The 17,628-nt window shown below is 44.3% G+C and overlaps 1 protein-coding gene and 1 long non-coding RNA gene across 3 annotated transcripts in view; one reads left to right on the forward strand and one right to left on the reverse strand.

Moving 5' to 3' along the window:
- Window positions 1-17,628, reverse strand: part of LOC124199985 — a 225,479-nt gene that overhangs the window by 132,139 nt on the left and 75,712 nt on the right. The window contains exon 7 of the long non-coding RNA XR_006877114.1: window positions 8,106-8,167. This is a non-coding gene — a long non-coding RNA (uncharacterized LOC124199985). The remainder of the gene's footprint in view (window positions 1-8,105; window positions 8,168-17,628) is intronic.
- Window positions 2,645-7,618, forward strand: LOC124199972 (homeotic protein deformed-like). Of its 2 annotated transcripts, none has more exons than XM_046596049.1 (2): window positions 2,645-5,050; window positions 5,278-7,618. In XM_046596049.1, the coding sequence occupies exons 1-2, from the start codon at window positions 4,108-4,110 to the stop codon at window positions 5,718-5,720; spliced, it is 1,386 nt and encodes a 461-aa protein (XP_046452005.1). In that variant the 5' UTR covers window positions 2,645-4,107; the 3' UTR covers window positions 5,721-7,618. The 2 variants fall into 2 exon arrangements, with proteins under 2 accessions (XP_046452005.1, XP_046452004.1); XM_046596048.1 differs by having other exon boundaries at window positions 2,648-5,050; window positions 5,254-7,618.

The raw sequence follows: 17,628 nt of genomic DNA on the forward strand, positions 1-17,628 counted from the left end.
ATGTAGTTGTTGTATAGACGGAACCAATTGGAAATTCAAATATTCCCTTCGACGGGGCTAGCATGCGTGGGTGCTGGGCATACTTGCACACACAGGGTTAAAAAAGGGTGGGCTTGTCTCACCAAAAAAGACGGATCTGCTTGGCTCCTGGAAGGCGAACAGAAGCGTCGACCCGTTACAAAACCAAGACGGATGAGGCATGGGTGGCCACCAGCAAATTTCTTCTTTTTCTTTCGCTTTACAGGTGCTCGAATGCATCACACAAAAGGGTCAATATTTTGACGGCTCCCAAGGTTCGCAAAGAGGAAACTTGGCTGTTTGTGCGTGTATGAACAGCGATCGACGCGCTAAACTTTTGAACCTTAGCTTTCCATCTTCTTTCCCTGTCCAAACAAATGCGCGCAAATCGCTCTAAATCGGTAAATGACTGAACCGCCTCTCCGTTTTTTCCCTCCCCATGCATCTCATCATGGGCTTTTTTTCTAGCTTGTTCAAAGCAAATAGACGGAAACGAGAACAAGAGGCAACAACAACACGACGACGAACAAAATCCTCAAACAATTGACGGGGTTCCGCAAATTTTGTCCTACCGGTTATCGCAGACCCACTCGCATCCATCAACTTCTTTTGGCCGTACAATGATCGCCGAAATTCATGCAAATTTTCCCCTACCAGCGCTTAATAATACCTGATTCCGCCGGAATTCGGCTCTGCTGCAGTTTGCACAGCATTTCCAGGAATTCTTTTACTGCTAAAGGGATGCGACTTTTCTAGCATTCGTCTCCTAGGTCTCAACCCCAAAAGATAATAATAATCATAAAAAAAAATACCCCGAAGAACCAAAAATTGAGAAAGGCCCACCTCGGAGATATGGCCGCAACTTTTATGATGGGTCAATACAATTGGCACACGCACAGCAGCACATCAAGTTTGAACTAAAGTTCATTAAGTTCCTCGGCAGCTATACACGAGTCGAGACTTCATAGTAGTTTGGCAAATGGTCGCCAATCATTTCCTTCCCAATCAGGTATCGAGAAGTGGGTAAAGGCGAAAGAAGCTTCCGGTTCCGGTCGAGAAACGGGAACCGAATGAAAAAGAGAAAAAAAAAAGGAAATTGTTTTCTTTACCCCTTTGAGTCGGCTATCTAACCTTTCGTATATGGAGCGATATGATGATGATATTTCATAGCGTTTGTCTGCCCTTGACTGAAAAATAAACGAGAAACAACACCAGACGGACAGACGGACGGTTCGATAAATCGGGTGCTGCTACACAGTGCGTGTAGTATAGAACTCGGCAAAAGCAAACGGCACAACAACGGCGTCGGGGGGTTCTCTCTCTCTCTTTCTCTCTCTATCTCTCTCCTCTTTGGCGCATTGGCGCGGGCATCATTAATCATTACGCCAGGCGCATGACGCGGCTGGATTTTTTAAGAACCCGCTCGCTAGCGGAAAACGCATACAGCCGCCCCCCTCTTCTTTCATTCGTTCTCTTATTTTTTTTTCCCTTCTTTCCTTTTCTGTCTGACTTTCTTTTCTTTTTTTCTTCTTCTTCTTTCTTCTTTTTCTTTCCCCTTTTTGTGGATATTTGTCCGCCATCAGTTGCTGGGCTCAGGAAGACGAGGAACGTCGCGAGTTCTGCACTATTCATCTCGCCAAAAACTGGATTCACAGTCAGTGGGGGGAAAAGAAAACTTTTCTACGGAAGGGATTTTAATAAAAAAATAGGACGGTCTTTTTTAAGTCAAAAACGCCCAAAACAAAGTTGAATCAATTTATGCGAGGCGTTGCCGAAAAATGGTGGAATCGGCCAAAAGCCCCCGACAAACTCGTCATCGTCCCTCTCGAGCTTTTTTTGTTTTCCCGTTCGAATTCAAAATGGCCTATCGAATGAGTAACTGATAAAAGCAGAAACGATAAAGGGGAAGAAAAAATGAAAGGGGGATGAAGAATAACAAGGTGGCGGCTGGGCATAACACGGCAATAACCGCGTGAAACATACACACAACAGACAAAGAGCCTAGAGATAAGAGTCTCGGCTAGAAAAGATAGAGGAGGTTGTTGCTGGAAAATAGACAAACTCGGGCCCACCGTTTCTCAGTCACTAATTGGAATTCAGTCGGTGTAGAACGGACAGCCTTTCTTCCGTGCCGCCCGTGAGTTTCCAGTACCGCAAAAAATAAAAAAAAACCAACAGGAAAAGTAGAAAAACAAAAATAAAGATAGGTATAGCAAAACCGAAAACCCCACCAAAAGAAACCAGATTTATTTCGGAAGTGTCAAAAACACACAAGAGTTGATTGTGTTCTTTCCAGTCGAGCTGAAAACAAATGACGTTTGCCGACCGATCCCGCCTAGTTTCTCGGTCAGGAAAAAGAAAAAATACAGAAATCCGGAAAGGACTTTCCAAGGAGACTCGTTGGTGTATTTCCGTGCTCCTCCACCTTGTCTCTCAATGCACCACATCGTCGTGGAAATTGTCTCCCACCCACCCTTTCCAACATCATTAGCGCCACAATGTTGCCGGGGCCGGAATTGTCGCTGGCCAGCAAAGACACACACACACCAAAAGGGTTGCGCTGCTGCTGCGCCGTGGCACCCCCCTATTTTTCTTCCCTATCCGACCGAGTGGCACAAACATCTTCCGAGGGTGTCGGTAGCGGGCCAAGACGACTCTCTTTCCACTGGCATGGAACCGGACTAGTCGATCGTTCACCGTCGACCAGGTCTGAAGTGAACAGTGTCAGCCCTCGACCAGCCGAAAAAAAAAGAAAATAAAAAGAAACTTTCTCGATCATCAAACACTCGTGTCCGAGCGATCCATTAACCATCGGCGGTATAGGAGCGAAAGAAAAACGAGTGAACAAAAATACAAAAGAAGAAATTTTGCCGGTGTCCATCCATTTCCTTTTTCGGTCCGGCAAAACAGTAGGTAGTGGTGAAACGGACAACAAGAGGTGAAACACGATAATTGAAATAGACATCTCTCTCTCTCTCTATTTTTGTGTTAAAAAAGTGCACAGCTGCCATTGTCAGCGAGAGATCCGTGGTGCGTGTCGACACCAAACACGGCAGTATTCGTGTCAGAATGAAGCGCAACTGACAGAGTGACAAGGGAGAGGAGGAAAAAGTGGATGTTCGCCCAAGACATCCGAGGGTGTGTCAAGTCGTGTGACATCGCGGACGCTGCCGGCGCACCAGCAGCAGCACCGACCATCGCGCTAAAAGCTCTCAACAAACAAAACATCAACCCGTAGCGGGTCGTAATACTACTCTCCTCATTACCCAACCAATCAGCTCCAGCTGCGTCTGTCTCATCACACAAAAAATCGACCGGGAACAAAAAGCTTCTGCCCCCCTGCAGTCGCCATTGAAACTTTTTCGACAATCATTTCAATTCATTCAGCTTTCAACAAGATTTCCATTTCGCTTGATCTTTAGACTATAAGACCCGGGGTTCACTTTCGGAAGACATCAGCCGCTAGAGGCGCATGTGCCCAACTTGTGTGTGTGTGAGGACTTTCTCTGAGCAAATCATCGATCACATCCGCCGCCGGCTGCGCCGGGTTGGGGGAAAAGCTCTTTTTTGGATCACTACCACCAGACCAGGGCTCCTCTTTTCCAGTGTTCCCTCCCACTCTCTCTCCCTCCCCTACCCCGACACACCCGCTACCCCGTGTGAGTTAAGAGCGTAGAGAGAAGTCGAGGACATCGGCGATTGGTCGACAGGGCCGAGGTCACGTGGCTCGTCCTTCCCCCAACGGGAGGTGGAGCCCCCCGCCAGTTATTTGCTCCAGTCCGCATCGACTCTCTGGCACTGGCACTGGGCACTATAAGCACAAGACATCAACCAGCAACGCGGGCCGGCTGCGAGGAACAAGAAGAGCGCGGACACACGACAATCGAGTGAAGAGTGAAACACAGACAAGACATCAGAGTTAGTTACTAGTGAGTGGCCGTCGCCTCCGAATCACATGAGTTATTGGTTAGTTTCGTCACGAAAATAAATTAAAAAATAGTGACGACTCAATTTCGTATTGACACACAAGAGTCCCAGTCAACATCATCATCATCATCTCCTTGTGTCAATCAGTGGAAGGTAGAATTGATGATCGCCATGAGTTCGTTCTTGATGAACTCCGGGTCGTCGCAGTACGTCGTCGACCCAAAGTTCCCGCCGAGTGAGGAGTACAGTCAGAGCAGTTACATTCCGGCGGCCGTGTCCAGTGACTACTATGTGCCTCACCACCAAGTCCAGCACTACCACGGCTACCACGGGCACCACACGCATCACCACCACAACGGAACTCATCCGTCGTCCGTCACCTCGGCCGCTTCCATGGGCTATTACGGCCAGCATCCCAGTCACGGGGGAGCGGTTGTCAGCGCTGGCGGATATCACGGCGGAGGAGCCTACGGAGCCAACGGAGCGTGCGGAATCGCTGGCACTGGCCAGCAAGTCCAAGTGCCCATGACTGGGCATGTCGCCCCGACTCTAGGCCATCACCATCAGCACCAGCCGCAACAGCAACATCAGCAGAGTCCGGGAATGATTCAACGATCGCCCGCTCCCTCGCCAACGCCTTCGTTGACGTCCATGGTGACCTGCCCGTCCCAGCAGCTCGGGGCCCAACAACAGCAGACCCTTGGACACCAGCAGCTTCAGCTTCAGCACCAACACGTCCAGCAGCAACAACAACAACCTCTTCACCAGCAACAACTCAATTCCAGTCATTTACAACAGCAGCAACAACAACAACAGCAGAGTCACGGTGTCGTCGGCGGTGGTGGTGTCGTTTCACAGGCATTGATGCAGCATGACCAGCTGTCCCATCTCGGCTCTATGGTGGCTGCTCAGCAGGCCAACGGCCAGCAGCAACAGCTGCAAACACAGACGCAGATCCAGCAGCAAAATAACGCCCTGCAATTGTGCCAGCCACCGACGCCCAATAGCCCCGAATCCGATTGCGATGACGGGTCCGACATGTCCGACGACTCTCACAATCCCGTCATTTACCCGTGGATGAAAAAGATTCACGTCGCCGGAGCACGTAAGTTATTGCCATCCTTTTCGTACCACTTCAAAAAATTCAATTTGATTCTACCGACCCAATTATGTGTTTGTTTAAACCATAATTAGGCCTAAAAAAAAGTTTTCAATCAAAATGTTGATTACATCTCTAGTGATAAGATAAATTCCTGCACGATTCCGAATAGAACTGTATCACACACTATTTGCCTGTGTTTCATATAGCATCGTTGTCTGATGGTTTCCTAGCCAACGGAGGATTCACGCCGGGAATGGAACCCAAACGACAGCGAACAGCCTACACTCGCCACCAGATTCTCGAGCTGGAAAAAGAATTCCATTTCAATCGCTACCTGACGCGGCGCCGTCGGATCGAAATCGCCCACAGCCTCTGCCTGTCCGAGCGCCAAATTAAAATCTGGTTCCAAAACCGGCGCATGAAGTGGAAAAAGGACAACAAATTGCCAAACACGAAAAACGTTCGCCGGAAGACCAATCCGGCCGGAGTCACGACGACAGCCACCGGCGTGCCCATCATCACGACGGCGGCCAATAACACAACGACCACCAGCACGCCGACCCCCACCGGTAATTCGCAATCGTCCAATCCGCCCAGATCCAACGAGACGCCCACGTTTCAGGATTGCGGAATTCTAAACATTAAACCCGACTACGGTCTCACCAATCTCTAATTTGAAATAGTCGAAAGAGGGCGGAAAAAATAAGGGTCAAGTCAAGTCGAGTTCAAAATTGTTACAAAACGAAAAAGTGCGTTGCGGAAATAATCACAACTATACATCCAAACAACCAGAAAGATCCCACCGCAGTGGCACATTTTGTAAGACAATTGAATCCTTCGATTCTTTCTCTTCGTCGTTTACACACCTTCAGCTCCTCCTGCGAATGGCTAAAAGGTTTACCTCAGGGTTTTTTTCTTCTTTTCATTGTACATATACGACTACAATTCGTGTAACCTGTTTTTTGTCACCTTGTAGACTTATCTCTCTCTCTTCTTCTAATTTAAAACTTTGTATTCGATTTAAAAAAAAAAAGTCTCGCGACTCTCCGTAATCTCGTCCGACAGCAGGGTAGTAAGATTCTGTTTTCATTCTCTCTTTTCCTTGTTCTACATGTGTTTCTCAAGTTAAGCGGAATTACCGATTCTACTAAAAACATCGTGCGTTATAATTTACACAGCGTCGTCGGGTCAGTTCTCTTTCAATTGTTCATTTCCTCTGGCGTAAGAAATGTAACAACCAATTGTAAAGTTAACTGATCCCGGCGCAACTGCAGTCATCATGTAATATCTAAAAAAATAAAAGAAGCCAGCGAAAACATTTGAGTTCCCGCTAAAAAACAAAAACAAAAAAACAAAAAGTCTGGCTGTGTGTTTTAGCTTGTTAGATTGTTGTAGCGAGTCAATCGGGCCTCCCTGTACTATATCTATATTTCTCAGTCGATATAACAAACAAAAAGAGCCCGATAAAACATTATTCGAAAATCAAAATCTCTTCTTTTCTCCTTTAAACTTTGTTTTTTTGGGCGTCGTTCAAAGCGTTTTTAAGAAAAGAATTTCAAAATTCGCGCGCACCGCAAACTGTCATCGGACAACTAGCGCGTGTTTGGCAGCGTTCGCGTTTCCCTTGAATATTGCAGCGCGAAGAATTTTAATGTGTTTTTCACTTTTGGCTGAACCCGATTAAAGTGGATACGAAAAATAGTGAATAGGGCGCGGTCTCTCTGTGTGCCATGGGCCCCGGGTGGGAGGAGTAGGTCGGCCCTCATTACGCGACTCCAAACTCGGCGGTTTTTATTTTTATGGGCCTATTCATTGGCCCCTGAACTCTATTGTCGTTGTGTGGCAAGCCCAAAACATTAACTGTGTGTGTGTGTCTGACCCCCACAAAGTTTGTTTCGAGTGTGTGTGTATGTGTGTCGGCTGGCGCGTGTTGTGTCGAAGCAGTGTAAACACATCCGAGGATGAATCCGCCAATGTATATTGTAGGCCTGACGACATTTACATGTGCCATTGCCGGGCTACTGGACTGTTCTCTCCCTTGGCCGCTTATTGCCTCTTTCGCCGAGGCAATAAAACTAGGAGCAAATGGCCCATTTATTTCCCCGAAGAGTCGCTTCACCTGCCACCCACAAACAAACTTTTCTCTTCTTCTATTTTATTATTATTAGAATTCCCCCCCGATTTTTGCACACCAAAAGAGATGGGAAACACCGCGTCCCAGAGTTCCTAAATACCTGCGCTTTCCTATCACATTAAAAGAGAAGAAGAAGAAGATTAAATATGTAGAAAATAGCTTCCCTCATTAGAAGAAAGCGACGGAATTCTTTTATGATTTTTTCACTTTTATCTCTCCACTTTTGTTTTAGTTGAACAAGAATCAAAAGAGAAGATGCAGAAATCGGCTACAACTTTATAGCGCGATTTCGCATCAAGTCAAACAGTTTGTGCGTGTTTTTAATTGTAAGTGTCTTTCGTTTTCTGTCACATCATGTTTGCAAACATTTTCCCCGTCATTTCGATTCTTTCAGCGCAGTGTGAAAAAATGTCACTGAGAGGTTCTTGCCATGATTTGAATCAACCCAATCGACTAAAACGGCAAACAGAATAATAATGATTCAAATTTGGCGTAGTCCTTTCACTCTCAAACGCGGTATGGAAAACAACATGGGAAAAAACTGCAGCCATTTTATCATTTCGTCTCTTCTGTCATCAATGTGTATGTTCTGTACAGTGATTTACCATATTGTGTAGCTATTCTCTAAAGGACACGACTGGAGCAACACACACACAGACAAAACCCCGCAGAAATTAAGACATCCATCTTTCTTCTTCTTCCTTCTTTGCTGTACAGAGAAAAAACAAAAAAACCAACGTGTGTCTACCCCCCGTAAAACAATTTCACCGTGTTTCAAATGTCCTAGAAAATTCTCCCTCCGACGCGAGTTTACACACCATTTATACACCCCGTTAGCGGTCACTATTTCGTTTAGAACCACCTTTTTTTCCTCATTTTTTCTTAGTCTGTAAAATAAAAAAACAAATATCGATTTCTCCCTACCTCTATCCAAGCCCCGTCGTTTCGTGTGAAAGTCCTAGTTCCGCAGCCCCGTCGTGAAGAATCTGAAAACAAACAAAAAAAAAAACAATTGTGTCTGATGAATTTATATTGATCATGCAATAAAAGTAAAAAAAATTAAATAAACATAAATCGAGTGTGCAAAAACGTGTGTCCATTTTCTTATTTGATTGCCTGTTCTATGTATATATCCAGGCCTAGAATGGCAATTTCATCATCAAATGTGAAGTGATGTAATCTAAAAGAATTAAATGGTGCGCTCTCGTTCACAAAAGAACCTACAGCACACAATGTGCATACGAGAGAGAAAAAGGGGCAGCCCAACAGAATAAAAAAATAAGAGGGGGGAATTTTGTTTTTCTTTCTATCTCTACATGGATTATTGAATCGAATCCCATTAGTTGTGCAACGTCATGGCCGCCACGGCTCGGAGTGCCTAAAAGTCTGCCGCGTGAATTCAAACCCCTCGCGCACACACAACGTGTATGTTCCATGAATGCCTACATCTACATACAACCGCTTGCATTATATGTAGGCATACATACAGATGTTGGACTCGGACAAAAGGTCCACAAACAAAACAAAATACCAACATGCAGTACACCACATTTTACAGTTACGGCGCTATAATTCCGATTCAAACGGTTAATTTCGTTTAAAAGGGAGAAAATTTCGTCAACAATAATTGCGGCCAGATGAATTTACAGTAAGACTTTTGACATTCGAGTTCTGTGGAAATCAAGAGACAAGGACCGAGAAAAAGAATCCCGCGACGTTGATGACGACCGTGAAACGTGACGGGAGTGAAATACGTTTCTTCCTTTTACTTTTTCTTTTTTACCGCTCGTCTATTCATGTACAAAGTAAAAATGACCAAGCTGGTTACACTATTGGTCGGCATCTCTCTCGGAATCTTCTTCTTCTTCTCCATCACAAAACGAATATGGCGGTTATCCTCTTTGAGAAAACAAACAGCGTTCTCAGTTCTTTCTCGGCCTTGAAAAACAAACAAAAATCTTATTTCTTTCCGTATGAAAATGACCGGCAAAAGAAGTGACCGTGCTCTACAGTCACGATTCACTCACGCCGAATAATTTTGAAATCATTCGAAATGGCGCCCAACAACAGAGAGACGTCATTCTCGGAATTGAGCTGCCAATTAAAGATGATGGAAATAAAAGAGATTTCATCAACAGCAGAGTCGTGGGGAGAAAAGAAAGAGAGCTAGTTCTGCCTTGGCTGTGGAGTGCCGTGCCAAGTGGAGGAGACTGACAACCATAAATCTCGACAGGGCAACATTCATCATGGGACACGGGACAGGATGGTGGTGTGGCCCCCCTCCCGACCCATTGATTTTTCTTCCACATCCACCCCAGCTCTCTCCTCCCTCTCTTCCGTGTGAGTCGGCCAATCCACCCACACGCTCCCGCCAGCACCACCCTCTTCTTCCTCTTGTGTTAATACATATAAAAAAGAACGTGGCACACAGCAAAGATTTTCCCTCTGCGTGCTGCACAACGAACACACACACACACACCCAACAACAAGAGAGCTAAAGGGAAAATACATCTATCTGATTCACTCTCTGTGTAGCGTAGAAGCAGCCAGCAGCCTACACATAACAATGTGCTAGTGTGCCCATTGGTTGGCTCAGTCCCATCTAACCGGCTCTGTGTGTATATAGCGTGTGTGTGTGGAAGATATTGATTTCCTGCTTCGATTCCACGACACACTAACAGTGAGTGGGTTTGTGTGTTGCCACCAAAACGTGGCAGGGCACATCAGGCACACATGTTCTGAGCTATTTGGGGGAATTGAAATTCGAAATGAAATATTTACCAATGCCATGTTGAGGAGGAGGCTTCAAACACGAAAGAGTTTGAGAAATATCACACAAATTTATAGTTTGAAATGTGCAGGGAAAGAAAGTCAAATGTCTGAACACTAATTCATCACCACGTTATGCAAAGAACTGAATTAAGTCGTGTTGTCTGCTAGGATTTCATCTCTACCCCTACCCATGGCGTTGCCATTTTGTTTTCTGCAACGCTGTTAAATAATGAATTAATTACTTCTGAAAATAAAAATTCAAACAAATTAATTCATTGATCTAAAAATGTTTGAGCTCATTAGTTGTCTGTCAACTACTACACTAAGTCAACGGTTATTGTTTGACGACATTTTTATGGGGCCGGCGTCTAATGAACGTCGAGGCGTTCTTTCACACATAAACATAACATTCACTGTCAAAGATCGGTAGTTGTATAGCAGTAGGCAGAACCTGCCACGACCGAAAGCAATAGAAACGATGTGTGGGGAAAAAGAAATAGTATAACCTAACAACCACACACAAAAAAAAGGCGGTGGCGACGATTAGAGCGGTCGGCTTGATGGCGTCATTAAGCCACACACGAGACACACTGTGTGATGTCTATAACCACCAACTTACACAGACACTTTCACAGTCAAAAAAAGGAGATAAACAAGTCGTATAGATAGTCAAAGTGACAAGAGGGAGAGAAGTATTAAGTACCTCTTCCATCATCTTTTCCCATTGAGAAAACATTGCTGTGGGTTGACTCGCCGTTGAAACCGAAACGAAACGACATGATCGATATAGTCGACGAAAAACCGATTGACTACCCCACAGTAACTTGTGATGATGATTATATACAAACCACGGCGCATCAGAGAGTCAATTTTCACATGTCGTTTGGCGGCAAACGTTTGACAAATTGGTGACGATTTTACCTTGAAAACGATTTAGCCGAAGACTATTCGTCCTTGTTTATTGCGTCCATTAAGAATGGAGGCAGGCAACAAGTGGTTTGAAATTTAAGGAATCATCAGATAGTTTAAATAGCATGACACACAGCCATGGAAAGCGGGGTGGGGCCATTGACCAGTCGCAGCTATATGGACTGATACTATTCCACACAATCCATTTGTTACAAGGCTGGCTGATTTATTTTTTCAGTTGGTGGCGTCAGTTTACGAGCTAGGCGTCCAGCATCCAGAGCAACAAACAGGAGCAGACAAGACATGAAAGAAAAAGAAAGAAATTTCTTTTTATTTATTTTAGATTGTATTTTATTTTTTATTTTTTTTTCAAAAATGGAATAAATAAATAACGAAATCTAAAGAAAAAGTTGGGAAAAACGCGAAGGTCTCCAGGGGTGAAAAGCTTTGAAAGTTCGGGCATATAAGAAACTTGTATATGTGTGTGCAAGTCGACCGAAAGAATGTTATTGAAGATCCTGCTGACTCCTCCGATTCCTCCAGCAAGAGGGGGGAAGAACCTGGAAACTTTGTTGGATGGAAAAAGACAAGAAAATAGAAGCGGGGAGGAGGGCGACATATCCAAGAGTTGGGGGTGGGTTGGTTGGGTGGGCAAAGAAGAAGAGGGGGGGTTTTCAAACTCCCGGACTAGGAGAGCTGCTGGAAGCTCTAGGATCCGATATATCCGAAGAGGATTTTCTCGTCTCTCTCCGGCCTCGACTCGGCTGTATGTAGCGCCGCCCAATAAGATTAATGATCCAGAGTCCCCCCATTGGGTTTTCCTTGTGTACAGCAGCTGCTCTATGCATGTTGCTGCTGGATGTTGTCTATACGTAGACTCTGCCAGAGGAGAGTAGTATAGTGTCTTTCTACCCCCAAAAAGAAGAAAAAGAAAAAAAGAGCCCTAGATAAAGATAGTACAGTCGAGGGAGCACAAAAGAGAGCTCTGGCCAAACTGGAAAAAGGGTTGATTCTTTTTCTTCATCTCGTTTCCCCCCTTTCGTCTTACATGTGAACGGCTTTTCGTTCTCAGACCGCCATCTCCCGCTTCCCTATTGGCTCGAAAATAATAATAATAATAATAAAAAAAAGGTTCCTGGTGGTAAGACTAGGGGGGGAAGAAGGAGAGTGGGTGTTGGAAGAAGAGATCCAGCGAGACGAAAGAGAGTCGCATTTTCATGTGGATAAAGCTCTCCACGCACACAAGACATGTGCTTATGGATACATTGGATGTTACCCGCGACCACCTCCGGAGTTAGTTACAGGGGGAAAGATGAGAAGAAAACGTTAAAGAAAGGTGAGATGATGATACAAAGTCGACTAGACGATGATAAGAGTTGATGCCTTTAACTTTACCGCTTTTCTGACTTTGGGTAAGGTCTTGTGACGCAATATCTAGCGCACTCTAGCGAAGCCGCATTGAATCATTTCTGTCGGGAACTGCCGGAGTCGCCGCGAGATGTTTCGAGCACGCGAAAGAATAGAACGGAAATTTAAAATAATAAATCAATACGAACTTTGAGTTAAATTCCATGAAATAACTACGAGAAGAAGTTTGCGAAAATTCCCATCCATACTTGTATACCCTCTTTATTCTTATGGCTATTCTATACGCATCTAGACGGGTAGAGAGACGCGGTCCACTTATAATAGACCTCATGCCGCCTCTAAATAATGCAAGATCCGCCCGTCCGATCATTAATCAAAGCCGCGGCCAGCACCACCACCACCGTGTGTCTACGCATGTGAGCTCGCGCATCGGTGCGACTTTAATCCCACCTTGTTGTGTACACGAGGAAAACCCTAGCGCACCGGTCCCTTATTTTTTTCCTTTCTCTCCCCATCACCGATCCTCTCAAAGCTATAACACAAAATGCCTGGCTTATTATACTGTACATAAAAACCGTGAAAAACTCTGCATCTTTTTTACTTGGATACATTTCTTCTTCCTCATTCTTTCCGCGCGCGTTTGTCCATTGATAAGTTCATCCAACACTGGAACATTCCCGTCCTTTTTTTTCTTCCCACGAGTGTGGAAATCTATATCTATTTGATTCCATCATCAAATCGATATAAATATCTATGCATCGAAGAAATGAAAAAAAAAATTAATGGAATGAGAATGAATCTCTGAATGTTTGTGTAACACTACTCACCGAGTGAATTTGTGCGAGTAAATAATACGGTCGTAAACGCGTCCATAAAATGGGTGTTAATGTCTGCGGCTCTCGTGGTCGAGGGAAATGATCGTGCCGAACGATCATGTGGACCGCCGTTTTCATTTTTTTTTATGGCGCCCTAGAAAACATCAAACTAACACCACCGACATGAGTGTTGTGTGTGTAGAGCTCAGACTATTACCCAGAATGGGATGAAGATGATGATTATGGACAGTCATCACTGGTTGGCCTTATCCTCCATTATCTTCTTAGGCACAGTGGCCGATTTCGGTCGTTTAAAACAACCTTTTTTTCTTTTTTGGAGACCTTAACGGCCACAGCCTTTGGTGATGGATCTTTTTTAAAAACAGCTCCTGCGCATCAAAAATACGAATGAGGTACCACTCGGCTACTGTTTTCGGTTTGCCTTGTACGTCGTCAAGATATTCACAATGTTTGTTTCGTCTTTGGGGCGCGCCATGATCACCTACAAATGACTTAATGCCCAGTCGAGATGGGGCCCGGTTAAAACAGCCCCAGCGTCTTCAGCAACAATAACACGCAGGTGAAAAACGGGGAAAACAGCAATTAAGACTCTATTTGATTCTATTTTCGTTTCGTCTCTTTTTCTTTTCTCGGGTTGAACCTGTTTTGTTGTTTGCCTCTCCGCCGTTTTTTTTTTTTACTGATGAGGTCGAGACGAAAAAGGATATGAGCGCAGATATTGGAAATTGCCCCTGATGACCTGGTTTTTTCAACTCTCAGAGATGTTTCCCTGGCAAACGCAAAGAGATACTAACACAGCCGAGAAAAAGGGTGGCAGCAGAGTAACTGGAAGAAGAAGAAAGAAAAAAAAATAAGAATAATAATAAGAAAAAGGGTCTCCCATATTTTTATGGCCCCCCTTTTACTTTATCCCTTTTTCTTTTTTGGGCTGTCTCCTAGCCGGATGACACCCATAAACCTCTCACGACGGACGGGCACCGGTCATTTTGACAAATGACTTGTATATGTGTGCATGTGCAGCTATAGGGCCTACACACAGGTTTAGATGCAGTGCGGATTGCTGTGCGCCCCACGCCAAGAAAGAACAGGGTCTATCCCTTTGAATCCCTAACATTTCGCGTTCGTTTTTATTTTATTTTTTTCATTTTTTACCACCTTTTCCAAGAGTCTCGTGCTTGTTCGGACGATGAGACACAAAGATACTAAACTACCAGCACAAACATGGCGCACACAGATAAAAAAATAAACAAAACAGAAAAAATTGGTAGTAGCCCCACAAGAAGGATGGCAAATCAAGATATGTGCGTCTGCTGGGTTTCAGTGGCTATATGGGGGACTTCTAGGACTAATGACTTGATTGATCATTAAGAAGAGCTGCCTGCTACTGTGCACGTACGGGTACATAGGGTAGCGAGTGGGATGCTGGTGTGTAGTCCACAGAGGAGCCCTGTACAAGTGAATATGCTATAAATTTGTATGTGTACATTCGAGAGAGAAAAAAAGAGGGTATAGTATTCGTAAATGGAGACAACTTTAGCGGGGCTTTGATAAATACTGTGCCAATCCAGCGACTACTTGACAGATATTTCCTTCAGCTTCCTCCTTGTAAACTGATCATGTGCCACACTTGACATCTTCTTACTTTGTATATTTTTTACCAGTCATAAAAGAATTGTCACAAATTTCCCTCCTCTACAATAAGAAAGAAAATAGAGGAATCTCTGTCAAGTCTGCGACGAGGCTAGAGCTATAGCACATCAAATTAACCTGAAACCCAACTAAAAGCGAATAATGGGATTCACAAGTGTAAAAAAGATATGAAAATGATTTCAGAGAATGTACATCCCATTTTCACACTGTCTAGAAACAACATGGAAACACGAGAAAGTGGCGAAAGTTTCTTTTTTTAAAACGCCAAACTGTAACGGCTGCACAAAATTAAACCGGTGGCATCTCTACAGGATTTCGGTGTAGAGTGCCAATTTTTTTGTCAAGTCACGAGTGTAGTGTAGTATATAGAACTTTCAGACAAGCCAAGATATTTTTTTACACATTTTATTTTATTTTATTTTTTTCTTCTTCAATGTTGAACAAGGAAGGATTCCAAATTCTTTCTGGCTTGGCTTCTCATTCCTTGCCAAAAAAGTTGTATAGAAGTTTGGGTTTAGTTACTTACTATACACAGCCGGCTGGTGGTAACAGGGCGCCAGCCAAACAAGAAAATCAAATACAAATATAAAGTTAAGTCATATATTTATTTTATCTTTGCAGACGCGTAGAAAATGAATGGCGGGTCGCCAGAAGCTTGGCAACAACAACAAAAAAGGAAATAAATTAAAATAAATTAAACTAGAAATAAAAATGGGAGCACCCACCGCAAGCTTCAAACCGCGCGTGATACAACCCAAACGTTCTTTTTTAAATGTTGCTGGAATGATTTCAAACTTCTTTTAAATGCTAGAATTACCCTAAAATAAAATATGATCCCAATCGTATCGAATTGATGTTACAGTTGATAGGGGCGACGGCGTAGGAGCGCACTTCATTCAATTACTTTTTATCCCCCGATATTCCCAAGAGCGAGAGAGATAGTGGGGGCTTTGGATGATTCAATTACAATGTTTGACTCGTTCCCTCCATCTTCCCTTCATGACTAGATGGGTGCAACACGACCGTGTTAAAAAATTGGATCAGGAAGAACCCTGTGACTTCCTTCTTCTAGTTGACCGATTTTAAATCGCATTACATCTTACAGCATTCAATTTAAGTGCGTTTAACTTTGTTGGAATGATCTCTCCCAGGCTTCTACGATTCGTTGTGTTTTTGCTGTTGGGAAGTTTTGCTCCCAAACAAAAAATCCAAAGTAAATAAAGTATAGAAAAAGAGGAGAGAGAGCGAAAGAGAGCCAGGGCGGGGAAAAGAGCAAAGGAGCGCGTCGGCGGTATAGTCTGTAGCCCCGGCATCCGAGAGAGAGAGAAAAGGATGTGTGTGTGTGTGTGTGTCGATGCGGGATTTCCGCTCAGCCGTCCAACAGGACCAGGAAAAGTTTAAGAAAGAAAAGAAAAAAAAATAGAGGAGCGCACAAGTAAAAACGAAAAAAAGAAAACTCCCTGTCACAAGTCCAAGGCAGCGCCATGTTCGACAGTGATGGATGATCGCGGCGCTAGGCGACGCCAAAAAAGAACCTCGGAAAGGTTTTTTTTTTCTTTTTCTTTTTTATTATTTTCCTCTCTATATACTGCTCTCGACGAACCGACGAGGACGCAATCTGCGACCTTTTGTACGCTGTCTTGTTTGCTGCTGCTGCATGAACGGCCCCCCTCCCTTTTCTAACCTCCTTCTTCCCCCCTTCGCCTTCTGACGTTCCGTATTGGCTCTTTACAGACGGGAGCGTCGTCCGGGTGGGAGGGATATGATGATGAGGTGCCTGGGTCGTTGAGGGACGTGCAGCACCCCCCGAAAAATGTTTGGAATGATTTCATTAAAGTTCCTTCACCTTGTTTTGACTAGAAACAAAAAAGACATGGCTTCCAGTTGACATTCCGTTCGGGAGACAAAAAAGACCAAATAGGGAACGACATTTTCAACTCTTGATGAACCAGACAAACGGCTCCTAACTCAGTCTAGACATAAAAAAAAACAACAACTGTGGAATCGAATGAAGTTGTGTTATTTTTTCCACGCCCAATAAGGAAAACATCGTTTTTAAACTCAATTTAGTCAAAGAAGAAGTTTATGTCAGCCAATGATTGGGGGTCCCCCCTTATTATCGCGTGTTATTTAAGTCGAGTCTGGAAAACTCTCGTCAAAGTTAACCAGGAGAGAAGCTGACAAGAGACGTGAGGGGCCAACATCATTAATTATTCGTCCCGTTACCAGATAGAGGAGCTGGGAGCTGTGCAGACAGAAAAACAAGGAAAAAAGATGAAACACGAATCCCAAAAAAGAAAAAGTCGCCCAGATAGTAGTACTTTAGAGTCTCTTGAAGTTATATATCGCGCCAAAGCTCGAAAAACCGCCCGTTCCGAGTCAACATTGAAACCGCAAAAAAACAAAATGGAAAAGATTATTGGTTCGACATGTTGTGCCCGCATGTGGTGGTGGCTGGCCGTTGCGTTGTCCTATGCGGAGCCGCAACCCTAGTTACATTATATCCACAAACAAGCTAGGGCTGGGTGGTGGTTTGTTGGTCATTGTCAGACATGGGCTTCCATCTAACCTTCTTCTTTTTCGTTCTTATTTCCCCTCTCTCTCTAGCTATCGCTCTCCTGATGGTCCCGTTTTTCTTAACGAAATAATCTGCTGGCTCCTGACTTGACTGACTGATGATCTTGTTTAGGTTTCCGAGCCACAACAGACTGTGGCGAGTCTCTCTCTCTCTCTAGAGCGACTCAAACTTGACACAACAAGAAGGCGAAAAGAAACAAGTAGAAAGACGAGCTAGTGAGACAGTGACACACACACTCGCCCGCCATCATCCCCCGCAACAAACAGGAAAAGAAGGAGCCCCGAAAAAAAAAAAAAAAAATTCCCTCCCACTCGACAGTCCGTCACCCAACTCA

This window comes from Daphnia pulex, chromosome 8, assembly GCF_021134715.1.
Source record: "Daphnia pulex isolate KAP4 chromosome 8, ASM2113471v1".
NCBI lineage: Eukaryota > Metazoa > Arthropoda > Branchiopoda > Diplostraca > Daphniidae > Daphnia > Daphnia pulex.

What these genes read in the sequence shown, in the direction of transcription:
- LOC124199972 (XM_046596048.1), top strand. Translation starts at nt 4,108, where the DNA reads ATGATCGCCATGAGTTCGTTCTTGATGAACTCCGGGTCGTCGCAGTAC. An exon ending in GATTCACGTCGCCGGAGCAC is followed by an intron (nt 5,051 to 5,253) that starts GTAAGTTATTGC and finishes TGTTTCATATAG; the next exon opens with CATCGTTGTCTGATGGTTTC.